The sequence below is a fragment of the Gadus morhua genome, chromosome 18 (assembly GCF_902167405.1).
Source record: "Gadus morhua chromosome 18, gadMor3.0, whole genome shotgun sequence".
NCBI classification, from domain to species: domain Eukaryota; kingdom Metazoa; phylum Chordata; class Actinopteri; order Gadiformes; family Gadidae; genus Gadus; species Gadus morhua.
Window position 1 is genome coordinate 3,642,236 of NC_044065.1, and position 27,350 is coordinate 3,669,585.

At 53.0% G+C, this 27,350-nt stretch overlaps 1 protein-coding gene across 1 annotated transcript in view; it reads right to left on the reverse strand.

Moving 5' to 3' along the window:
• LOC115531246 (uncharacterized) overlaps positions 1 to 25,564 on the reverse strand; it is a 36,899-nt gene extending 11,335 nt beyond the window's left edge. Inside the window, 4 exon segments of the mRNA XM_030340380.1 lie at positions 3,165 to 3,319; positions 23,454 to 23,738; positions 23,741 to 24,811; positions 24,864 to 25,564. Of these exon segments, the coding sequence (XP_030196240.1) occupies positions 3,165 to 3,319; positions 23,454 to 23,738; positions 23,741 to 24,811; positions 24,864 to 25,329 (1,977 nt within the window). The 5' untranslated portion in view covers positions 25,330 to 25,564.
• Between the last annotated feature and the right edge of the window lie 1,786 nt (positions 25,565 to 27,350).

Here is a 27,350-nt window from a genome sequence, read left to right on the forward strand (position 1 = left end):
CAACGATAAAAGGAAGGGATTGAATGAATAAACGGAGGCATGGAGCATGAGAAAAGCACAAGGACAACACTAATGGGAAGACATGGTGAGCCGAGAGCACACGGCCATGTCGGGATAGATGCACAATGAGGTTTGGGATTGTTTGCATTCATAACAGACTCGAGTCCTTTATTAGATGAAAACACAGCACTGCTGGCTTTGTAGCTCCGAAAAAAACTATTTGAATCCATTTCTGCTGCAAATATGAGGCGAAATTGGCTCTCTGTGTGTTTTGGGCTTTACATTGACTCATTCATTCTCTCATCCATTCATCGTTGCTTGACACCCTCACTCTCGTCAAAGCCTCAGACCCCGTCCCTCTCAGTCCATTTAGAGACTCATTCACTCACTCATTCATTCATTGATCCATTCATCCATCGTTGTTTGACACCCTCACCGTCACACACTCAGCACCCAACACTTTCTTCACATTTGAAAAATCTGGATGAATGAGACAGAAAAAGTCTCCAACAGACACCTGACTTCTCACTGACGATGTGAGATCAAGAAAACGTCTGGGTTTGGGAATCCGTCACAGGCCGTAAAAAACGATGCTTTTCTCCAAACTCCAAGGGCCACGTCCCCATCCAGGGCCTCTCCGCGCCCAAGGTAACCCCGCCCTGCGCAGGGCCTATGGGTATCAAACCGGCGCGGCGGCGGCGGCTGTCATCGCTACGTGGTAACTAACCGCGACGGCGCGCCGCTACGCCGCGGCTAAACTGAATTAGCTCTCCCCCGGTGATTAGCCGATTAGCCCTGAGGATCGCTGGCCTTTTATTAGCGGCCTGGTCGCCTCAGGGTCCCAGGGGCTGATTCAAGGTTAGAGCCTGACGGACGCACACGCACACCGACACACACACACACACACACACACCGACACACACACACACACACACACACACATGGTGGCGGGCACAAACTCACACCACTCGGGTGCAGACAAACACACGGGATTGCTTGCGTTTATCAGGGATCTAATGACACACACGGCCCACAAACACACACTTGCATACCAAACCCCAGTGCCTTGCCTTGCCACTTTGTCTCCATTGACCCAGCACTAAGGAGATCGCTAAAGTGTCGCTGTGTCCAACAGCCGCCCGGCCTCACAGATCTAGGCTGTTCCTCGCTCGCATCACATGTGGTGATGACTGGGGTGTTTGGCTTTGTGAGAGAGAACACCATGACAACAAGATGGTTCTTTATGTGTCTGATGGGCCAATCTGCCAGTATGGTCATTCCAGAGGAGAAGAGTTGATAACAAGTTGTTCCAAAGTGTGTGTGTGTGTGTGTGTGTGTGTGTGTGTGTGTGTGTGTGTGTGTATGTGTGTGTGTGTGTGTGTGTGTGTGTGTGTGTGTGTGTGTGTGTGTTTAGATATTCTATAAGTATTAGGGCACTCTTTCCTTAAATATATTGACCTACATTTAGATACTGACATGATACATATGGACATTTCATTTTCCAACAACCTACACTTTCTCCAACAACCTACACTTTCTCCTTGGCAACGTAAATCACACACACACACATTTGCTTACTCCGTCTCTCCTGCTCCACCCAACCCCATGCTTTGACCTGTCGTGCTCCAACCTCTGCTCCACCCACTACCCCACCCCTCTCCTCCACCCCCCTGCTCCAGCCCAGACCCTTCATCTCCCCAAAATAATGATGGGATTACTGAAGTGGGATGAGGCGCGGTGACCTTCAGCTCACAAGGTCACAGCGCGTTCGACACACACACACACACACACACACACACACACACACACACACACACACACACACACACACACACACACACACACACACACACACACACACACACACACACACACACACACAGAGAATAACTCAAAAAACACAGAAAAAAAAGAACAATAGCCCGCCATCGTTTGCGGCACAGAGGAAATAAAAGAGATTGCCAATTTATTCGAGTCGTGTCGGACTGCGCGGGCGCTCCGGCACGGCCCACTCACTATCCGGTTATTACCGCCGTCTCCTGCATCTCTCTGCCGGGCCCGCATTACAATAAGCTCATGTTTTCCCTGTTTCCTTATTTTTCCCTGATAAGGACGCGTTCGGATGAACCAAACAGGGCGGCCCCCCTCCCCCACCCCCGGGCCGTACCTCACCCCCGCATCTCACGCCCTCCACCTCGTTCCTTCCCTCCCCCGTTATCTCCCCCCTCCCTCACCCCCGGGCCGTACCTCACCCCCTCATCTCACGCCCTCCACCTCGTTCCTTCCCTCCCCCGTTATCTCCCCCCTCCCTCCCTCCCTCCCACCACCCCTTCATTTCCCTACCTTCCTCCCTCCCTCATCTCCCCCCCCCCCCCCCCACCCCTACTCCCCCCGCCCCCTCCCTCTCCCTCATCTCCCAGGACGATGGGCCTGATGTCCTCGATAACGCTCTCCAGCTCTGACCCCCCATTTATTTGTATTATTTCACCATATTTTTTTATGCAATCCCATTTTCGCACACGGGCGCCGGGCGTCTGAGGAGGAGGAGGGAGACGGAGTGCGGCCCGGGCCTCGGGGCCCCAACCCTGCCCTGATAGGGGGAGAGATATCGGCCTTCGCCTTCACCCGTCGCCTTCACCGCCGTGTACTCCTGAGCAGGCGCAGTCATGGCCGCCGCATAAAAAAGCAATAAGATCCGACGCGACAAAGCGCCTCGATGTAATTACAGCGCCCGAGCCCGATCGCAAACGCGTCTCGCTTTCTATTAGCCATGATGGTGGCGGCGTTGAAACCCGTGTGTGTGTGTGTTTGTGTGTGCGCCTGTGTGTGTGGCACTTTAGGGGCGAGCAAGAAGATATCGTTATCGATGTCGCACTCTTCTACAGTTAAAATGAAGTGGTGATCGCCACTTCGAATCATAAGGAACTCGACGTGTTTGAGAGAGAGAGACCAGAGAGAGACCAGAGAGAGAGAGACCAGAGAGAGACCAGAGAGACACCAGAGAGAGAGACCAGAGAGAGAGACCAGAGAGAGAGACCACAGAGACCAGAGAGAGAGAGAGAGAGACCAGAGAGACACAGAGAGACACAGAGAGAGACTGAAACGCCGATAGAGACAAGCATGTGTGAGAGAGACAGGCGTGTGTGCGTGCGCGGCTCCCCCACCTTCTCGTGGATCTCCTGTGTGGACTGGGCGTCGCAGAAGGCCACGGTGGCCAGGTCTTTGAGGATGGGCATCTCCACGGTGCAGTCACGCCCGTCCAGCAGCGCCACCAGGGGGCGCGGGTGCATGGGTCCGTTCATGATCTGGGGTCGGATACCTGGAGGGGGGGACGAGAGGAGGACAGAGAGAGAGTGAGTCGTTTCAGTGCTTGTGTCTCTGCAGTCACTCGCTGGTGCTTTCTAAAGCCGATCGTTGTTTGCGCAACGCTGGCAAACACGTCAGCAAACACGTTTTGTTCGTATTAAAATGTGTTGTACAACGCTGCTGATAAGAGCCATCGTGAAATGTCAAGCAATGCTTACTTTACCCTGCAAAGTAAACCAAACCCCCCCAACCGGAGGCATGATTCAAACCGCTGGCTGACTCCGGCTGCACTACACAGGCATAATTAGACCCCATTAGTTTGCGTCGATTGATTGTCTTTCCTGGCGTAAGAAGTCACTTTGCGTGGGTCGGATTTTTCTCTTGAAATAATAAACCACATGGGCATACAGGATAAGTAGATCATAATTAGTAGCTCTATGCTTGCGTGCGCGCGTGTGTATGTGCTGGCGCACGTTCGCGTGGGTACGTGCGCGCAGGGACACGCAATGCACGTGTTGCCTAGGAAACAATCCTCCACAACTCAATTGATGGGCGCTGGGATCACACCCATCTCCCTAAGAGCCAGAGAAGGGGAGCTGCTGCCTATGCACACGCATGTGAAATAGCCGTGAGAACATTCAACATGACCGACGCACCAGGAGGAACAACATATCCCCCCGTGCTCACGTGACTGACGCTCCCACACACTCACACACTCACTCACAGGCCTCGCTGGCTATCGCCTGCAGAGTCTAGAGAGGAGGTCTGCTCCCGGGTTCGCTCTGAAGTGAGGGGGGGGGGGGGTGAAGGAGTAAAGGATGCTGGGGGAGAAGAGAGGAGGGGGGAGGTCGGGAGGGAGGGAGGGAGGGAGGAGAAGGGATAGGAGGAACAGGGGAGGCTGGTAGAGAAGGAGAAGCGAGGGGAGACGGGAGGAGAGGAGGACACAGGAGACTTAGGGGAGGAAAGGCATAGGAGAGAGAGGCATGGGGGAGGAGACGGGAGAGATGGGGAGGAGGAGGGGAGAGGAGCCGGGGAAGCATAGGGGAGGAGGAGGCAGGGAAGGGGAGGCGCAGGGAGTGGAGTAGGGGAGGAGAGGAGAGGCGTAGGGGAGGAGGGGGATGTAGGCGAGGCTGGGAGGGGGGGGGGAGGAGAGATGTGGGGGAGGAGGGGGCCAGCTCCCCGGGGGGGCAACCTTCCCACATTCCCCAAGCGAGGACGGGCTCAGCAGACGACTACCTGGCCTGCTTTATGCAATGTTAACAAGCCCCCCGCTCCACATTCACATTCATACTGGCGGCAGCCGGGGGGGGGGAGACCACCACAGCCCCTCTCCCCCACCACCTCCCCCCTTTTACCCCCCCCCCCCAACAGAAGCAGCGGAGTGGCTTTCGTTTCTCATTTCATCTCGGAGGTCCTGCACACACAGCAGGGAGCCTCCACGCCCCCCCAATGGCCGCCCCCACGGTCTGGGGGGGTTGTTGGGGGAGGGGGGGGGGGGCTGGGATCCCAATGGACAGGGGGGAGGGCGTGGAGGGCTGCGGACGTGGGCCTGTGCACGGTTGGGACATGCTACCGATTTTCCAGGCAGAGCATGTATGTGTGTGTGTGCGTGCCTGTAAATGCACATTAGATGGCATCATGGCTGTCGGGGGGGGGGGGGGGCAGATAAGACGAGGAAGAGGGAGAGAGGAAAGGAGGCGAGGAGCTCTGCTGGATTAAAGCAGCGCAGGAGGAAGATTAGAAGAGATCAAGGTGCGATTAGCATCTTACCAGAGAGAGAGAGAGAGAGAGAGAGACTACACAGTGGGTAAGGAAACAGGGGGAGGAGGGGGGGGAGGAGGGTGGGTAGGGCAGAGGGTTTGACTTATGGAAAGAGAGGGGGGAGACAAACTAAACATTACCCCTTACCGCAAGAGGTTACGTCATCGACAAATATGGAGATTGACCAGGGAAGAAGCGAACGAGAGACACACACACAAAGACTGAAACAACAAGACCAGAGGTGTAGTCTTAAGCCCCTCCCCCCCCCTTGCCACAAACAACTTCAGCATGTTGTCATAGTGATCACTTAACAAAAGACATTGCCTTCTGTTTTCCGTTTCCGTACACACATTATCACCCTGCAGTCGGACAACATCAGTCGGACAACAGCTTGACCAGAGAGGATGCCGTTTTATTGGCTGTTTGGACAACCGACAAACGCACACTGCTTGGCCATCACACACACACGTCTAATTCCCTCCTCGTTCCACACAGCCAACGACGTGATTGGAGGAGATCAAGGAATGCAAATGGCCACTTATGCGCCACAGGACTGTGATTGACAGCTCCTGGACTAATAATAGCGTTAGCTGGTAATGAATTTCCGACGTTGGCAAAGGCTCCAGAGCCATGCCAACAACAGTGTGTGTGTGTGTGTGTGTGTGTGTGTGTGTGTGTGTGTGTGTGTGTGTGTGTGTGTGTGTGTGTGTGTGTCTGTGTCTGTGTGTCTGTGTGTGTGTGTGTGTGCGCGTCGATAATGAAAGTTTATTTCCTTGTATCTTCGAGTTAAACGGACTGGCTTTAGAAACGTCTTTCCTTTAGTATACACTGGTACACAACAGCAATGGCGTTGTAGGGTTAGGGTTAGGGTAAAATAATTTGCAGGGGAGAAATACAATAGTATGTCGTCAATAGTCTTGCAAACTTCTCACTCAAACACCTTTTTTTTTTACCCAGAGAAACACAAACACAGGATTCCCAGGAACACATTCTCCTAGTACGTAGTGTGTGTTTCTTCTGAGCTGTGTCAGGAACACACACCTCTCCGATAGCTGCGCCGTTAGAAGACGCAGGAAGGAAGACGAGAGTTCAGGCGAGCACCTCCGTGGGGGACACATCAAGTATTTGGGGTTCACCTTCGTGCCATTTAGTCGCAGCTAAAGGTTCCACTCCCGAGTCCTACCGAACGCGTAATGAGGCCTTTAGCTTCAGACTCCTTGAGTGCCGTTACCCACAATGCCGAGCAGAATGGGGGCGGCATGCTGATGGTTCGAAACAAACCGCCTCGCTTACGATAAAGCAGCTCCTGCTGTTTCGGGGGTACAAGGATTCACTTAGGAGACCGAGCAGTTTATTTTTTGTATTTTTGTCTTATTATCACCGGCTAGACCCCATAAAGCCATGCTCCTTTGACACCAGAGGCTTTAGTCTCTCCTTCAACGGCAGCACAACTTCTCTAAAGAGGTGATGAGTCGAGGCTAGATGGTTACTCTGAGCACTCTAGGGAGGGCGGGCACACACACTGTCACACACACACACACACACACACAGTACACACACACACACACACCTACACAGTACACACACACACTCACTTACACAGTACACACACCTACACACACACACCTCTGAATCATTCCCCTCTCCCTCACCTTTCTCTCCATCTCTCTTCTGACCTTTCAGTCTCTGGCTCAGTCCTTTCCCTCTGAGCCACTCGCTATGTGTCTCCCAACTCTCCGAGTGACAGCTTCTTCTGACGGCTTCCTCCCCTCCCACCCTGCCCCCCTGCACATCTAGTTCCCCCTTTTTTTTGTAGTGCGTCCGTTTTCCCCGTCGATTTATCACTTCTTCCGCCCCTTCCACGTCTCTGCCCCTGAAAGCCTTTAGTCGTTGGGTCGCTCGCCCTGTCAGCGTCTCTCTCTCTCTCCCTGCCAGTCAACTCAGTCGTTCATCACCCGCTCGCCTCTTTCTACCCCCTCAATTATTATTCTGTCACTCTCCATCTCTCCCCTCCCTCCCTCTCTCTCACCTCCCCTCCCTCCGTCTCTCACTCTCTCTCTCTCTCCCTGCCTCTTTCCGGGAGCCAACTGTGTGTAGGGGTGTGTGTGCGCATGTATGAAAGTGTGTGTCTGTGTGTCTTGTCAGTCTGTTTATGAAAGTATGTGTGTGTGTCTGTCAGTTTGTGTACGAAAGTATGCGTGTGGGTCTGTCAGTTTGTGTACGCGTGTGTGTGCTTGTGTGTGTGTGTGTGTGTGTGTGTTGTGCCACGTGTCACTGTGTTGATCTCTAAGGCTGTGAAAAATTGATTTCTATCCTGTTGATTTTGATGGAGGAATGATTTACTGAAGCACGGGAAGACGCAAGGCCACACCCCTCCTCCTCACCCCTCCTCCTCACCCCTTCTCCCCTCACCCCTTCTCCCCTCCTCTCCTTCCCCATGATCACAAACCAGCCGTTGTGTAGGTCAAGACTGGCCTAAACCGGATCAACGGCGTCCCATTGGCTAACCGGATACATCACACACCTGGCACGGAAAACTGGGTCAGAGCGCTTAATGCCAAGAGCAGGAAAACGAGACGCAGCAGGTAAGAAGAGAAAAACATGACGAGGTTTGTGGCACGCATGGCTACACAGGCTGCCATGGGCCGTTCCCTCGCCTAGGAATAAGTGACTAGTGACCTCAAAATGGTTGCTGGCCAATCGCTTGACTCCTGGCCATCCAGCTAACCGAACACGCTGCGGCTAATCACAGGCTAACTTGTGCTACAACGCCACAGAGCTACGGTACACACTGCAAGACAAGCGGCGCTTCGTCCTAGTTTCTACATCTAATGGCAGCCTAACAATTATGTTTGGCTAGCCCCGATTCTGTCCTATCAGGGGCCAGGACTCATTCGTAACCCTGGTTCGGTCTAATCATTGTCTATCACTCAGTCGTAGTAGCCCTGTTTCTGTCCAATCACGGGCCAAGTATCAGTTGTAGACCCAACCCTGGCTGACTCACAAGAGCTCATAGTAACTACAAGGAGCAGCTTTTGGTCGATGAAGAACCATTCACTGTTACTTAAGCGTGACAAAAACAATTCTCGAGGAGGGCGTGAGAAACGGACTTGATGTGCTAACGAACGACCGCCCACGCAGCGGTCAAGTTTCAGTACAGCTGTGGCAATCTCGGTGAAAACCTCCGGAACAAACCCAAGGTCAACAACTAAAGACGCTAAAGACACGCCCGTGACTTGCGTTGCAAAATGGGATTCTTTTCATGGTCCACGCGCCGCGGAGCAAGAGACCCCCAGACGCAGAGGTGAAGTTCCCAAAGCCACACGGTAAAGGAAAGCTTGGCAGTAAATCAAATGAAAGCTCGGAGATTTGCATGAGATTTTCTTGTTGGTGGCAGCGAAACGTTACCGTGCCACAAACACGCCTCTCCACTCCGTGTTGCCTTTCTGTTTTTTTTTTAAACTCGCTCGGATTAGATCATAGCAGAGCTGCGTTTGTGCGTCTGCGAGCTCTCTGATCCGGCTCCACCAGCCACACTGATTTAATGGAGGGGCAGCAGCAGCAGCCTATAGGTGGGGTGGGGTTGGGGGAGGAGGAGGGGGTTGGAGAATGATGCCAGAGTTTCCACTATGGGGCCGGGAAGGGAAACTGGCGAGCGAACTGGCAGAGGACCCTGGACCGAGGAGCCTTCGTCGCCGCCAAGAAGAAAAAAGGGGAGGAAAAAAATAAAGAAGAGAGAAAGACGATTCCGGGACGTTCGGAACGAGGGGGAAGTGGAAGTCAAGCGAAGAAGTGGTTGGAGGGGGGAGGAGGGGAGGGCAAGGGATGAGAAGGGCAGAGAGGAGGAGGAGGAGGAGGAGGAGGAGGAGGAGGGCAGAGAGGAGGAGGAGGAGGAGGAGGATGAGAAGGGCAGAGAGGAGGAGGAGGAGGAGGAGGAGGATGAGAAGGGCAGAGAGGAGGAGGAGGAGGAGGAGGAGGAGGAGGAGGAGGAGAAGGGCAGAGAGGAGGAGGAGGAGGAGGATGAGAAGGGCAGAGAGGAGGAGGAGGAGGAGGAGGAGGAGGCGACAGGCAGACGACAACGGCTCCCCCCCCCCCCCCCCCCTCCTTCGCCCGCCCGCCTGCCCAAGTGCCAGAGAGGCCGCTTCCTTGACGACCGGAGCGGATGCTGGTCGTCGGGGAGCGATACCGAGAGGAGCAGCATCAACTTAAACATCTTGTCTGAAGAAACGCGACGTCGGCCGTTGTTTGTCCAGGCGCCCACTGTCCCCGCCACGGGCCTGCGGCTGACACAACAAACACCGACCACACGTGTGCACGCAGGAGTGTGCGCACACACACACACACCGAACACAGCTGTGGGTCAACGGGTCAAACAACACTATGTCACATCCTCGCCGGAGTTTCCTCCTTCCCAAGTGCACGTTTATCTGCTCACTGTGCATGTGAACAGACACACACACACACACACACACACACACACACACACACACACACACACACACACACACACACACACACACACACACACACACACACACACACACACACACACACACACCAGTGCAAGGTCACAACATGGGCCCAATGCCGGCCGGGTCTAAGAAGTCTTTGTTGTGACCGGCCCTCGCTACCCCCCCCCCCCCCCACCCCCCCACCCCCCCAGCCCCACTCCTAACTCCTTCACCTTCCCCTAAACCTTGTGCACAATGGCCGCTTGTCCGGCGCTGTCCCCGGGCGCTGCCCCTGCCTGCCACACCGTGCCAAGTCCCCGTCCGCGGCCAGGGAAGAAGCCTCATGCTCGGCCCCCAAAACGGCCCCCATCGTCTGGGCTCCTGGGTCCCACAGCACGCACCGTGGAGGAGGCCGTTAACCAGGACACACACACACACACACACACACACACACAGCCCAGTCACCTTGCACGCATCTCCAACCCCCGATGACCAAAACAAAACACGCACACACACTTTTTGTGTTATGACTACTTAGGTTCCCTTCACCAGACACTGAGATTGCTTTGTAAAAATGGTGGTAGGGCGGCTAAAGGTGTGTGGGGTGACAGAAGGTGAGGGGGGGTGAAAATGGCGCACACAGAGAGAGAGAGAGAGAGAGAGAGAGAGAGAGAGCACAGACGGAGAGAGAGAGAGAGAGAGAGAGAGAGAGAGAGAGAGAGAGAGAGAGAGAGAGAGAGAGAGAGAGAGAGAGAGAGAGAGAGAGAGAGAGAGAGAGAGAGAGAGAGAGAGAGAGAGAGATTACATTTTGTCGTCATATGGAACACATATGCTTATCCTACATTAAGACTATGCCCACTATCAACACCACCCACTTCCCCCACCCCCACTACTTCTGGCGGACCTGACCGGCATTGAACAGCGAGGAGGGGGTGAGGGGCCTGTCTTTGTGGGGAGGGGGGGGGAGTCATTAGGAAAACAGGAAACATGCTTCTTGCCTGGAAAATGTTGCCTCCACATTCTTCAGCCTAAAACCCGGGCATGGCAGCCACGGCTGGAAACAGGCGACAGTGAGAGGGAGAGAGGGAGAGGGAGAGGGAGAGAAAGACAGAGAGGGACAGATATGGAAGGAGGAAGGAGGAGTGCAGGTCTCGGAGGGATGAGGAGGAGTAGGAGGCAGCACACGGACCCCCAAAACACCCCTCAGGGACGGAGAAAGTGACAGGACGTGCGTGCTTGTTGCGATGATCAACGCTCAGTCAGTATCAGCTTCGGCGTCGTCATCCTCTTCCTCAACGCCATCATCATCAACACAGTCCTCAGACACAGTCCCTTAGTTCCTCCAGACCGCCGTGCAAGCTCACGTGCACGCTCACGCACGCAATCACAGTCCGTAAAACGCGAGTCCCAAATGCACAGCCCGTTGACCAGACAGCAGCAGGAGAGAGAGGGAGGTGGAGAAAGAGAGCGAGAGAGAGAGAAGAAGAGAGAGAGCGAGAGCAAGAGCGAGAGCGAGAGCGAGCGAGAGAGGAGAGGGAGAGAGGTGGAAAGGGTGAGTCAGGGAGGGAGGAGAGGTGTAGAGAGAAGGGAGAGAGCAGTAGGAAGAGAGAGAGGGAGGGAGAGAAGGAGAGCGGCTCCTCTCCTACGTTTAGCCCGGCGGGATCGAGAGCAAAGACTCCGTTCAGGGAGGGACGCCTGGAGATGACTCCGTCTCTAGTCCCCAACGCTTTCTCCTCTAGCTGCTCGCCGGCGACAGACGCCCGTCTCCCCGCGTGTGTGTGCGCGTCTCTCCTCCTTCAGTCTACCGTCTCGCTCCCTTTCTCCCCTCCTTCCTCAAGCACCCCCCTCACTCTTTATCTTGTCTTTGTCTCGGCCGATGAAGACGAAGGCAGGAGAGGCTGACGGAGCGGACCGCGGGAAGACGAAGGAGAGGGGGATCCAGAGGAAAGCCCGGGAGAAGACCACAACATCTCACGCTCCCCAAATAAAATGAGACGCGGCTGCACCCGGCGCTGGGGCTGCAGGCGCGCGGCTGGCTTCACAGCCTCTCACACGCACACACACGCACGTACACACACACACACACACACAAACATACGCATGTACACACACGCGCGCAGAATAACACACACGTCATTTCCCTCCTCCCTCTTTTTTTTAACCCTCCTCCCTCTCCCTCTCACTTTTTTTTGGTTTTATTTCCAATCTGGCGCAGCATTGCAGACCGCCTGGCCCCCTTCTACTCCCCCACCCCCCCGATGTTCCCTCCCTCCCTCCCTCCCACACACACACACACACACACACACACACACACACACACACACACACACACACACACACACACACACACACACACACACACACACACACACACACCTTACTCCTTACAATTATTCGGTTTCCTTTTTTGGTTTTCCACTTTCAATCTACCCAAACACACTCGCACACAAAATGTATGCGCTCACACGCACACACTCCCACACACAGACCCAGCCACGGAAGTACAATGTCACATTCAAGTCACTCCAATAAAAACTTATTGACACTTGGGTTCCTTTTCCTTAAAGAGAGGAGGAGGAGGAGCAGGAGGAGGAGGATGAAGAAGAGAGAAGAGGGGAGAGGGGAGAGGAGCAGAGAGGAGTGAAGGAGAGGAGAAGAGTTGGGAGATGAAAAGGAATGGAGGAGACGAGAGAAGAGGAGTGACGGAGATGAGGGAAGGAGACAAGAGAAGGAGACGAGAGACGAGAGGAGAGGAGAGAGACTGATTGACTTGAAGCCCTGGTGACTGGCGGCGAAGGCGGGGGCTTGAAGTTTCGCCTGTTTAGAATGACAATATGACCGGAACCTTCCAGAACACTCAAAAAAGGCTACCACACACACACACACACACACACACACACACACACACACACACACACAAGGACACACACACACACACACCTGCCTTTGTGTGACAGGCGCAACAAATAGACAAAGGGCCCATTGCGGTCACACGCCCAAACTGATTATCACTGACTGCACAGCAGAGTGTGCGTGTGTGTGTGTGTATTTGTGTATAGGTGTGTATCAACTATGCGTGGCAACATGACACTTCAACTTGGTTCAAAGAAAGGCAGAACGTCAATGACTTGCCTGCCACTCCGAATCTTCTTGATAACATAAGCCGTGTGTGTGCGTGCGTGCGTGCGTGCGTATATGTGTAGGCACACGCGCGCTTGTTTGATCATTTAAAGCAATATGGAGATATGAGCTGATCACAGCCTGAGGAACAGAGGTGACTCAGGTATGCGAGGTGGGTCGTGGATTGGAGGAAGAAAACGAGACGTGCGAGTTGACACACACTCCTGCATATTCATAGGATCACCACACACACACACACACACAAACACTACAATACACAAACACACACACACACTATAAAACCCTAGCCCATCCCCCTTCCACCAGGTCTACACACTTAGCCCCCACATTGCCAGACACGGAGCAGTCCTTTCTCCCTGTAAGCCTTGACCTATGACCCCAGAGAGAGAGAGCGATGTAGAGAGAGAGAGCGATGTAGAGAGAGAGAGCGAGAGCGAGAGATGTAGAGAGAGCGAGAGATGAAGAGAGAGAGCGAGAGATGTAGAGAGAGAGCGAGAGAGCGAGAGAGAGCGAGAGAGCGAGAGAGAGCGAGAGAGCGAGAGCGAGAGAGCGAGAGAGCGAGAGATGTAGCGAGAGCGAGGGCGAGAGCGAGAAACTCGGAGCTGAGAGCTGTCCGAGCGGCTTTAGCATTTAGCGGTAGCCCCCCTCCCCCTCCCCGTCCCCTCCCCTCCCCTGCTCTTAGCCAGGCTAATTATACACCCAGTGTCATTATGAGTGTAAGTAGCGTCAGCTCGGGCCACTGGGAGTACAGGCTGAGTGATAAACTAGGCGTACCGTCGGTCTTTACTTCAGCACACAGCCTCGAGCTAGCTGGATGGGTTAGGCTGCTGCTAGCTAAATCGACCATAGGCACCTGTGGGAAACCATGAGGGGGGTTAATGTTCACCCAACACACGGCATGGCTGGGAGACATATGCTCAGAGGAGAGGTGTGTGTCTGTGTGTGGCTAGCATGCATGTGTGTGTGGTATTCTGTGTGCCCACTCAGGATAAGTAAATGAATTCAAAAGGCATTTATATGCACACACAAACAATACTACTAACATGCACACACATGCATACACTCAAACATAGTCACACACGCATACATGCAATTGCATGCACACACACACACACACACAAAACCCTGACCCCAAAATCCACGCTTTTACGTCCCATTCTCGCCACACAAACACACACGTGTACAGGCGCTCATAGATTGAAAAATGAAGGAGTTGTTTGTATGTGACCGAGGTAGATACAGAAGATGCTCTTGATTACATTTGGTTGTTGATGTATGTTGATGTGTGTGTGGGGAGGTTAGCCAGTCCTCCAGATGTGTAGGACTACTCTGCCCACAACCCCCCCCCCCCCTCCTCCAACCTCTTAGCTCCGCCCCCAGCCTCCTAGCTCCTCCCCGAACAACCCCCCTCCCCCTGAACATCCTAGCTGCCAGGAGCCATATACTGGGGACGCACACACACACACACACATACACACACGCGGCTATTAGGTTGTCAGCTGGGGCCCAGCTGGGCTCCATTACGATAAACCCAGTGGGAACCCAGGTCCTTTCTATCTCTCTCTCTCCCCCCCCCCCCCCCCCCCCCCCCTCTCTCTCTCTTCCCCCCCTCCCCCCTCTCTCTCTCTCTCTCCTCCCCCCCCCCCCCCTCTCTCTCTCTCTCTCTGAGGTGTCCACTTAACCACCATTTTCTTTTTTGGCCGAACAAAAGGTAAAAAATAAATAAATTTACCATCATAAATTCCACCCCATCAGCCCCAGCCTTCCCAGCTAGCAGACCGCAACACACTATTTCAGAAAAGTAGGTCAAAATAAACATTAACTGAACGGGGAATAATTCAAAATAATTTGGTAATTCAATTCTTATCAGCTATAATTAGCCTGAGAGGTTGAAACATAAAAAAAGAAAAGTTGAGTTTCCTCAACTAGAAGACCTTGTGTGTGCACGCTGATATCCATCAGTTCTGTTTATTCACCTCCCTACCCCTGGCCCTGGGATTCTGTTTTAACGACACACACACACACACACACACACACACACACACACACACACACACACACACACACACACACACACACACACACACACACACACACACACACACACACACACACACACACACACACACACACACACGTAATCCCAACCCTGCCTGCAAGGATTGGGTTGGCTGGATTGTGGGTTCCTCACCACTATAAACGCTTTTCTCCTCAGGATGACCGGCTGATCTGGTGTTCAGGGCACCAGGCCGCTGTGACTGCACCACAAACCCAAGCCTATTGGGTCCATCTCCAAACACTTGATATGGTGCATAAGCAGGGGTGGACTGGGGGGGGTTAACTGGGATGCATCCGCCACATCCGACGCCATTTAGACGCCCGCGCTGGGAAAGACCGGGACTCTGACCTCTGAGCAAATTGGAAATGAAAGCATTTTCAGAAAGTCCCCCGAAAGCCAATATGTGATGTGATAGAGAGAGGCGTATTCAAGTCTTTTCATCTCACTTTAAAGTCCTGTCTCCCACTTACAGTATCTACCAGCTCCCCCCCTCCCCTTCCTCCCAATTCCTTAAAAGCAATGCCTAATGCCTAGCCCCCCCCCCCCCCCCCCCTCCCACCTTCCCCAGGGGAATAGCTGTAAAGAAGTGTGCAAGGTAAAGCATTCAGTTAACCTTTGACAGGGTTGTCAATCTGACTCTCTCTCTTTCTGGCTCTCTCTCTCTCTCTCTCTCTCTCTCTCTCTGTCTGTCTGTCTCTCTCGCTCTCTCTGGCTCTCTCGCTCTCTGTCGCGTTCCCTCTCTCTCAAGCACTCAGTCTCTAGGGCTCTCTCTCTCTCTCTCTCTCTCGTCCTTTTCTTCTTGGTTCTGTGCAAAAGACTAGGGGGGGGGGGGGGGGGCGGGGGATTTTGGGATGGAGGGGGAGGAGGAGGGGGTGGGGGACAGAAGAAGAAAGGCTGGCCACCACTTCAGAGGGATATTCAATATCCATGAGCTTTTTCATTTCACACTGATGAATAATTCAGCCTTCCTTGCCCACCACTGAAAGGGAGAAAGAGGAGGGAGGGAGGAGGAGGGAGGAGGGGGGAGGTCCGGGGTTGTGCAGAGGTGTGCGTGTCGAGGCAGATGTCTGTCCCTTTATTTAAAAGTACAATTAACTCATTGAGAGCGTCGAGAACCAAACACCCCCCCCTCCTCGCCACTTCGCCGAGGTGGGTGAGTAAATAGATTATTAAGGGCGAACGTGCATCAGAAACGGGCATGGAGAAAATAAGCAGGGAATACACGACAGAGAAGGTTATTCAACACTGAGCCAAAAAAGCTGCACTGTTCAGTGAAGATGAGATGACAAGAGTGGTGCACATGGGTAATGTAGTGTACTACCAAGACACACACACACACACACACAGGTTGCTCAATTGCAAATGTTTACCTCTAGGGACTTCGTAAGAACTACATGTACAGCATCCAATACTTCAATACAGGGTAAGCTATACGAGTACCATACTGAACTACTACAATATTAAACAGGAAACAAACTAAACAGATTTTTCTTTTAAATATATTATAATAATAAAAAAGTCGAAGAAAAAAAAAGTCTGCTCTATAGAGGGGTCAAATCCAGTGAATGAACACACATGTACACGCTGACACACATGTACATGCTGACACACACACACACACACACACACACACACACACACACACACACACACACACACACACACACACACACACACACACACACACACACACACACACACACACACACACACACACACACACAGTGTGGCCAGCTGTTGCTCATTGTGGGCTCCCACTACGAGTTTGGCTTCACTCAGCTCTTTAATCCCTAGACTAAGGCGGGGGGGGTTCTGAATGGCCAAGGGGTACGGTCTTAATGACTGCTGGGAGGAAGAACTACAAGCCACCCCGTTTTGTTCCTGGAAGGACCCAAGTATTAAAAGCAAAGGTTTGTTCTCACCAGAGTTCAAAATACGCTTGGCACCACAATTTGAGGAGACGTTAAAGTGGCCGGATATTACTTGTAAGATTTAGCAGGGGAGAACATGTGAGTGTGCGCGTGTGTGTTTCACACAATTCACATGACAAGGCACAGTGTGCGCAATAGGATGGGGTTATCTGTCTACCCATTCATTCATCCATCCATCCCTTTATTTACACCTTGACGTTCCTCTCATTTGCCTGACGCAGAGAGAAACCAATCAAAGAGTAGAATACTCATTCAGAACAACGTTGAGGTGGTTTAAGAACCAGAGATCCTAACTCTGAGAGTGTCCATCTTGAAGATGTGTTCCATGTGGTCGGCGAACAAAATTCTCGCCAAGAAGAACACAGACTTTGGAAGCTCAGAATAAACCCGTGGGACTTGAAGCATAACAGAGCTAGTAGAGCAAAGCTGGTAGGGAGTCGGGACTGTAACTTAACTCTGTAAAGATACACACCCCCACGTGTGTGTGTGTGTAAAGTATCTGGGATGAAAATGACAAATGACCGCCCATATGGTCGCCACTGCTACATACCTGCAGGATTAGCAGGAGTGCAACAGAGGGACGCGCGCGCACACACACACACACACACACACACACACACACACACACACACACACACACACACACACACACCAGATGGCCGGCAGGATTGTCCCATTCTAAGTCGCCGGCCTATTCCTGGACAGGTAACATTAATCCTATTAGTCCTTCACAGTAAAGGTCCCTCCTACCCCCCCCCCCCCCCCCGATGCAATAAATAAGTGGCAGGTACTCTGACAGTACAGACCGAGTGCTGCTGCTCAGAGAGGACACCGCGGGGGGCTTGTTCCCGTGTCCATCTGTCATGGTGAGTGGACAGCACCCTGGGGGGGGGGGGGGGGGCTGTTGCTCAGTCACAAGTAGACAAGCGCCCAACCAGAAGTGTCAGGACAACTTCCTGTAAACCCGAAAACTGCATGGGGGGGGGGGGTGGGGGGGGTGAGAGGAGGGGAGGCATTGTCTGATTTCACACTCTGCACCCTAGGGGGCCATGGTTTCGCTGCGGCTGGACAGCACCCTGCTACATGTGGGTGCTGAGTCGCGTACATTGTTATGGTGTACACATGACGACCCCACACGCACAAATGCAAACACACAAAACAAATGAGCGTGACGGGAACAAAAGACGTTGTTTATCTGCGCCTGACAAGATAATGAGCCCGGCGCGTGTTGGGTGTCTGACGTGAAACATGGTGGACAACTGACAAATACGAGAGAGAGAGAGACAGTGAAGGAAGAGACAGCGAGATACCGAAGAGAGAGTCAGATACCGAAGAGAGAGTCAGAGAGAGTCGGAGAGAGAGAGAAAGAGAAAGAGAGAGACAGACAGACAGAGAGAGACAGACAGAAACAGAGAGCGAGCGAGCGGAAGATACAGAGGTAGAGACATAGTCATGGATGTCCTTCCGTATACGTGTAGGGATAAATAATGCTAAAATAGTCAACAAGACGACCATAATCACACAGCAGAACAACGCATCACGTACTAACCAACCGCCACTTATAAAAACACACAACACCACCAGTATCCTTTAAACGGGGACTTCTAATCCAGTCATACAAAGGAAGGAAGGGAGCAAGGAAGGAAGGGAGCAAGGAAGGAAGGGAAAAAGGAAGGAAGCGAAGGAGGAAGTAAAAGCCCTGCCGCCGAATCCCCCTCTATCCCCCCACCCCTCCTCAAGTTATAAATACTCGTGTTGGCCCCGACTCTCAAGCCACTCCCTCCAATCCACCTGCTAATCTCACCTGGTCACGCCAGCTTCCAAAGCCCCCCCCCCCCCGACGCCGTCATCGTTAGCTCCACCCCCCTCCCCCTCACCCCCTCCCCCCTACCTCCGCTCTCGTGAGTGACGGAGCCAAGGGCTTCACCGACCTGTGCTGCTGCCTTGCTGCTGCTGCTGCATGCTGCTGACTGACAACTCCATGGCCGGTTGGGAGTGCGGGCGCGAGGCGCTCAGCCGGTCGAACGGAGGGAAGGGGGACTGCGGCAGCCGCGCAGGGCTCAACCATTTAACGGCCTTTGCTAATGCTAAGTACTGACTTAAGCCAACCAAGAGCGGGGCGGGCGGGGCGCAGTGGCCCTCCCACCTGCCCTTCAGCTTCAGTTAGCCATCCGCCGCTATCAGCTAGCAGGCCGTGCTGCCTTCAGCAAGCGGATGTTTTGCGTTTGGCTAGTGGATATGCTAGGTTGAGCTAGCGACCGGGTTGCGTTTAGCTAGCGACCGTGCTGCGTTTAGCTAGCGACCGTGCTGCGTTTAGCTAGCGGATGTGCTGCGTTCAGCTAGCTGATGTGCTGCGTTTAGCTAGCAGTCGTTCTGGGGTCAGCTAGCAAATGTGCGGGAGCGTGTCTATGTTCCCCGGGTCCTATGTTAATAATAATAATAATAATAATAATAATTTTAATTTAGAGTCGCCTTTCAAGACACCCGAGGTCACCTTACAGAGCATATAGTCATCATAAATCGTTTAAAAAAACAAGACATTGTGGAAAAAATAAATAAATAAACATAAAAAATAAAAAATAAATAAAACAAAAACAAGACAAAACAAAACAAACAAACAATCAAAACAGTGATCAGTTAGACGTTGTGTGCGAGTTTGAACAGGTGAGTTTTGAGTTTGTAATGGTGTCTGACTGTTGTATGTGGGGGGGGAGGGAGTTCCAGAGCCTGGGTGCTGAACAGCTGAATGACCGGGCACCCATTGTAGTGAGTCGTGATGTGGGGATACATAGTCCAGCAGAGGTTGAGCGGAGGGAGCGGGAGGGAGTGTATTCTTGGAGGAGGTCGCAGAGGTAACTGGGGGCTAGGTTGTGGAGAGCTTTGTAGGTGAGGAGTAGGGTTTTGTATTGGATGCGGTAGTGTACTGGGAGCCAGTGAAGTTGGATGAGGACAGGGGTGATGTGGTCAGATGATTTGGTGCGGGTGATGATCCGGGCGCATGTTCCCCTCTTTGTATGAGACTGGGGAACATAGGACCCTTTTTTTTTTTTCTTTTTTTTTTTAAAGGGTTCTATGTTCCCCGGTCTGTTACTTTTTCCACCATTACTGCCAAATTTTGGCCGAGATAACTACCATTGCATGTCTTTACCTTTTGTGGAAGAGGGAGAGACGTCGGAGAACCTGACGCAGTCTATTCATACGCCGGTAAACAAACCCCGAGAAGCCCAATCCCTACGAGAGCTCCCCGCGCTACGGCCATCCGGAGGCGCACAGAGATTTTGGCTGTGATATTATTATACAATTATATTATATTATATTATATACTTTTATATAAAGAGCTCCGGGAGTCGCAAACGGCAACAATCACTTTCTCCTCCATGCTGCAGTTCACCCCGGACTGCACTGCACTGAGTTGGCCGGTTGAACGCTGATTGGCTGTTACGTTACACATGTCACTCAGTGGCCACGCTGTTGAACGCCGATTGGCTGTCATCACGCGAATGTCGTATTAAAGTTTAAATATTTTTAAAGATTGATAGATTGCGGGGAACACATACCTATGTTCCCCGCTTTTCCCCAAAAGGGTCCTATGCTCCCCGGTATGTATGGCTACAGGGGAACATAGGACCCTTTTTGGGAAAAACGGGGAACATAGGACCTTTTTTTATTTTTAAAAGGGGGAACATAGGGATGACCCCAAATGGGCTAGGTTCAGCTAGTGGATGTGGTGTGCTAAGCTAGCGACCACGCTCCTTCTGCTAACGCTGTTCAAGCGCTACGAAAACAAATGGCAAAATAGCGACTATGCTAATGCATTAGCATAGTCGACAGTCGACATAGTCAACATTTTATCTAAATCAATGGAAATTGGAAAAACAAAAACAAAAACAAAGCCAAAATGGAAGAAGAGATAATATATTTGCCAGACTCGAACGTTATTTTTGCAATCAGTATGCAGGTTTGCACACCAAAACAAGAGGCGTGTGTTGGAGTGTTATTGTACTGATTTATATCATACTAACACTCGTATTACACGCGTGTCATCAGAAAGCTTCTCAAGGAGCCACTGGAGAGCATTTCACCAAAATGAGAAGCAACTCCCCACACACACACACACACACACAGAGCGACAGAGACAACCGGTGAAGGAGTTAGACAGAGAGGGACGGGGAAAAGAGAGAGAGAAAGAAAGATGCAATAAGAGTGAAACAAAGAGGGTTGTTTTCATGAAGTGCCAATAGCAACATCATCCTAAGACATCCCTCCGATCGTTCCTACCTACAAACTGCAAACGAGCCATTTCCAAAACAAAAAGAAAAGCACAAAAACCCCTGAATAAACAATGCACCGTCCACCTCCCCACCACCATCCCCTCGCCCGCCTTAAACGTGGCGATTATCGCCCTCTGATTACCACCAAAAACCCAGGGTTGCCTAGCAACGCACAATTAAGGAGTACGCTTTGTGAATCCTCCAAAAAGAAAAAGGAAAAAAAAAAAAAAAGGGAAAGGCCACTCAGCCGTTATACGATGAAATTACCCCGGCAACGAATGTCATCGCCATGCAAATGAACAAGTTTTTGTGTGCGGGAACAATGTTTTACTCGCCGCTCTGATCCTGAAGAGCTGTACGGGCTCTCAGCGTTTAAACAAACCACAAAATGGAAAAAACGTCAACAAACAGACCGCCGGTTCCACCAGAAGCCCAAACCCTCCCCACCAAGGCTGCTGCGGTTGGCTGTGAAATGGTAAATGGACTGCATTTAAACAGCAATGTTTCAACCAGTGGCCACCCAAAGCGCTTTACAATAATATCTGTCATTCACCCCATTCCACATTAACACACCGGCGGCGGAGTCAACCGTTCAATGGGGATAGCCAGCTCATCGGGAGCAGTTAGGGTGAGGTGTCTTGCTCAGGGACACCTCAGCCGGGGGGGGGGGGAGCCGGGGATCGAACTAGCAACCTTCTGGTTAACAGCCAACCCGCTCTACCTCCTGAGCCACATGCCGCCCCTGGTGTGACCACGGTGTTGATGGGGGGGGGGGGGGGGGGGGGGGAAACAAGATCCCAAGGGAGCACAGCAGCAGCTATGGTAGCAAAGAGTTGGATCAAGTCGTTGGGTTTACCTTAAACAGTTCTACACACACCCTCAATAACCTTCATCTTTGTCTTGAGGTAGAGACAGTGAGAGAGAGCCGTCCACAGCCCCCGTCAGGCAGGCTCGCATGGCCAACAGCATCATTAGGACGTTTAATGGACAGCCTCTCATCATCACCAGGGGGGTAGACTACCCACTGGTTGGGGAGGAGGGGACTCTCGCCCTGTATTCAGCCTATTTCATTGCTCTGTAACATGTGCAATGACAACAATAAATTCTATTCTATTCTATTTCATCTCATTTCAACAAGAGGACGAAGCCCTACGCTGGAAGAACGAAACATTGCGAGCCGCCAGACTGTTTGGATGACGCCCAGAAGAGTAAAACATGAAATAAACAGTCCTGGTGACTGAAGAGGAGAATGGCCACAGCACACACATCAAGCAGAGCTCCAGCACAAACACGGCATTCAGCAGAGAGAGAGAGATAAGAAGCCAATTTAAAAGGATGGTCGTCTATGAGGTCGCAGGAAACTCCAACATGCGTCTCTGACACTGAAACCATATCCTCATGGTCACTGCTGCCACTCAAAAGCCATGCAAATAAATACATCAGAATACCCGAAGCCATGACAACCCATGCAGCTTCATTAAACAGGTCTGTTAGAAAACGCTTGTTAAGGGCGTACTACAGAATAGAGCAGAGGACATTAATAAATAAAATTGTCGATTTGAAGGAAATTCATCTCCATATATCGGCTTTCGTATCAAACCGACTCGGGGATTACGCCCAAGATGTCTACATGAAGAAACTGTCAATGAGGGCCAAGATGTGCGCCTGTGCTTTTAAAAACCACTTCACAGCCTTTGCGTCGCAGTCAACAGGCTGTGTGTGAGGCTGCTGCCGGTTATAGCCAAACACAAATACATCCGATTATCGTAATTGGCTTGGATGCCATTAAGCCCCTGATTAGCAGAGAGCGGTGTAAAACAGAGAGTGAACATAACTGTACAAACAAGCCGTTCCATCCTGGATAGAAGGCCAATGGGAAGCAGTTTGCCATTTACTTACTGTGAATTAATGTTCATTCTTTGGTTGAACATTTATAGCCTTGAAGCACTACACTGTATTTTCGTTTGGATACGTCGCTTTCAAACTAAAGGAAAATGTCAACACGATTCAGTAAAAAAAAATAACGTACGAGATGAACAACGCCCAACACACCAGAAGAAATGGAATTGAGCCCATGAATGAAGCTAGACAGAGTATAGAAAATAGAGTTGAAAACCTGCTGAGCTTAGGAAGGTGCCTTTCCCCGTGACTTTATTCTAATGGAGGCAACAGATCACTTCTCAACTCTACTCCATTTTAGAACACGTTTTAAATAGCCAAATCATTTAAGAAACACACATCGTCATGTTAATCCACTCAACTCTGACGCATCATACTCATTTATAAAGTCTGGGTCTACTCAATTACGACGAATATTAAAAACGAGATAAGTGGTAAAACCAACGGTAGTATCAACCTCACCTTTTTACCTCACCCTACTCTTTTAAAGCCCGAAATGAAAACTAGGTACTTCAGGAAGACCAAACGCACCAACGAGGCAAGGTCACATTAGCGGCCACTCAAGGACGGAGGAAAGGACGAAGGAAAGGACAAAGGGAAGCAGGCGAGGACTAGAGAGAGGACTGTCGGTTACTTGTCTCCGGTGTCGTGATCATGGTGGAGACTATGACGGGCGGCCCGGTACGTCGTCCCATCATCTTGTTGAAGGTCTGCCCCTGCATGGTGGGGCCGGTGGCCATGGGGGCCGAGGTGGGGTCGGGGGCCCCGGTCATGCCCTTGCGTAGCAGCTGGGGGCTGTGCATGGGGCTGGGGGCCGCCATGTTGGGCGACAGGGGCGCCATGTTGGGGGCCCTCTTCATCAGCTCCATCGGCGAGTAGGACCCGGAGAATGTCTTGGGTGCGCAGGGGGCCCCCGGGACGGCGGGGGCCCCTGCTGCCCCATGGCGGACATGGAGAGGCCCGTGTGGACGTTGTACAGGGGCCTCGCCAGGGACACGGCGTTCCCGTACGGCCCCGGGCTCATGGGATACGCGGCGTTGGTCAGGGGCCGCTGGGAGCCGTAGGTGGTGGTCTCCAGCAGGTGCTGGGACGGGGCGCTGTTGGGTCTCCGGCCCAGGAACTCGCCCATCCGGGGGGAGATGGCCTGCATGGCGTGGGGTTGCTGCTGCTGCTGCAGCTGCTGCTGCTGCAGCTGCTGCTGCTGCTGCATCAGCCCGCTGTCCATGGTCAGCCCCTGGTTCTGCAGGTACACGTCGCGGTGGCTGAAGCTGTTGGAGCGCGGCCGCGGCGCCATCTGCCCGCCGCTCGCCTTGCAGTTCATCACGGCGCGGGACAGCACGCGCGCCTGCCCCAGGTTGGGCGTGACCGAGCGCACGTCGTGCTCCTCCATCATGCCCAGCATGCCGGTGGAGTCGAAGCCCTGCTGCAGCAGCAGGGTGATGGTGCTTTCCGCCAGGCCCTCGCCCCGCAGGAAGGCCAGGAACCCCTGGTCCACCATGCGCTTGGGGTCGGCGCCGCCGCCGCCGCCGCCGGGCATGGGCATGCCCGCCATCATGCCCGCCGTGGCCGCCATCATGGCCTGGCTGGGGTCGTAGTTGGGGTCGTACGGGAGCCTCTGGGAGGCCACCGCACCGTAGGCGCGCTGCAGGGCTCCGTCCATTCCCTGAGAGGCCGCGTCCGTCGCGAGGCTGCCGGCGACGGGGTGGCCAGGGTCCAGCGGGGGGCCCCGGAGCTCGCTGTAGAGCTGCTGCTGCTGCTGGGAGAGGGACGAGGGCGGGCCGACGGAGGCGTAGACGACGGGGTAGGAGGGATGTCCGCCGTACACTGAGGGAGCGGGTGAGCTGCCTGCGACGTGCCGCACGTCTGGGATCAGCCTGGAGCTCAGGGACTCTCTGTACAGGCGGCTCAGCTCGAGGGCGGAAGGGGGAGGGGGAGGAGGAGGGGGTGGAGGCGGGGGCGGAGGGGGAGGCGGGGGAGGAGGAGGAGCTCCGGCTCCTGCGGGGGAGGGATTCCACCCAGGACCTCGCCCCCACCACCGCCGCACCTGGCCCGTAATGCGAGGCTGATCTGCTAAGCAGCTGCTGGCCGGGCCTATAAAAGCCGGGCTCCTCGGGTGGCTGGTTCAGGCTCACGGCGGACTGGTAGTAATCCTTGGCGGGCGGCAGGGCCCAGTCGCCCGTCGTCTCGGCGTGGTACAGGCCGCTCCTCATCTCCGGCACCGAGTTCTTCCTCAGCAGCATCGGACCGGTAGCGCCGTGCCTCGCCGGCTGGGGCCGGCTGTAGACCGACACGCCAACGCTGCCGGCGGCGGCGGCGTACGGGTCCTCTTTGGCCACGGCAAACTCCTCGGGGTGCCTGACCCACACCCCCCCGTCGCCCCCGACCGAGTTCCTCCGCGCCGCAATCGTGCCGCAGTGGTGGCAGCGAGTGGCGGCGGCGGCGGCGTCGAGGTGCCGATGGCGTCCGCTCCAGTCCAGACCACGGCGGTCCTGAGCGCCCGAGTTGTGCATCCGTGGAGAAAACGACGGCGGACTACGACTGCCTTAAACAAGGGGGGCAGCGACGGAACAGACGCCCGGTGTTGCCTTTCCGTTCTCCGGTTTCACCCCCGGGGTTCGGCACTAATTGGAAAAGGGGGGCGTGGCCGACGGAGGTGAAAAGGCAAAGTGCGCCCGTCCCCCCCCTGCTTATACCTGATCTGCAGATACACATTTGTTTCATCATTTCTCCCCCCCCCCCCCCACCCCCAGCCCAGCTGACTCATAGGCAGCGGGGCTATCAAGTAGCATCCCCGCGGACGTGCCGGTCTAAATTATTCAGCCCTCGAAACATTAGCACCTCGGGAGGAGCGAGTGGAAACGGGAACATGACAAACGCAGCACAAACACGCCGGAGGATGTACACACAACAACAACACAAACTATGAATAAAAAGTACACACCTTGTCAAAGGTCAGGTTCAGGTCCATTATGTAAACGGCCGCAGGGAAGCCAGTCAGAGGGGTGGATGAGGCCAGGGGGTGGTGTAGTATGTGGAGTTGTTGTATGTGTAGGTTGGTGTAGTATGTGTAGGGAGGTGTAGTAAGTGTAGGTTGGAGTAGTGTATGTGTATGGTGGTGTAGGGTGGTGTAGTATACAGAGTGGTGTAGTATGTGTAGGGAGGTGTAGTAAGTGTAGGTTGGAGTAGTGTATGTGTATGGTGGTGTAGGGTGGTGTAGTATACAGAGTGGTGTAGTATGTGTAGGGTGGTGTACTGTAGAGTGTGTAGTAAAGGACAATAGCGTTGCGACGGGTGTTGCTAATTCCGATGGTATGGTTCAACCCCATTGGCTGGGGGAGATCTCTCTGTTATGTTTGGGGGATCAGGGAGGGGGGGGGGGGGGGGGGGGGATTAGAATCATAGGGAAACCTCGCTTTAACCCACGCAAGACAACAAGTCAGTCGGGTCGAAGCCCCTTTGCTAAGCCCCTTCCTGGGCCCCAAGGCTTAACTCACAGGCTTACCACATCCACAAGCCCCTTCTAACTAGCCCCTACGTTACATCACACCCAGGGTGACACACAGACACGTTAAGAAGGAACAAGGCAGGGCAGGTTTATGACCACATGGGTGTTTTCCCTATCTGGCACCCTCAGGACTTCAGACTTAATCCACTCAGTGCGGCTGGCTGGCAGAGCAGATGAAGACGATGCGGTCCGAGAGGATACCGAGGATAGTAACAGCCTCCCCTGCTGGACACACTGGACGCTCACAGTTAAGGCTGGCGTCGTATGACCCGATATCAACACAGCATCTGATTGGACGAGTGTACAATGAAACGGCGCAAATGCATTAACCAAAGAATTTTTTAATTAACACACTCGATCTCGTCAAGGCAACCGACAGCGAGATAATAAAGATATGGGGCACTGATGGAAGCATTGAGTCAGCATCACAAACATAGACGCTTGCTTTATTCGCGGTTATGCAACTGTAGCATTCTGCGTTTGTCGCGGGTACAAGGAGCCCTGAATTATACCGCAAGGAAACATCTAATCATCAAGTCCAAAATGGAAACTATTGTGAACAGAGCCGAGCTTGCTTTTCAATATTCCAGAGAATATGGAATCATATAATTGAGCTCTTTCAGAAAAGTAGGTCAAAATAAACATTAACTGAACGGGGAATAATTCAAAATAATTTGGTGATTCAGCTTTAATTAGCCTGAGAGGTTGAAACATAAAAAAAGAAAAGTTGAGTTTCCTCAATCGAAGACCTTGTGTGTGCACACTGATATCCATCAGTTCTGTTTATTCACCTCCCTACCCCTGGGATTCTGTTTTAACAAGACACACACACACACACACACACACACACACACACACACACACACACACACACACACACACACACACACACACACACACACACACACACACACACACACACACACACACACACACACACACACAGATTTCGTCACCGTGTCTAGGATTTCATCAGTGACCTACAGAGTGTCATATTCTTGGCTTTACGGCTTTCGAACAAAAACA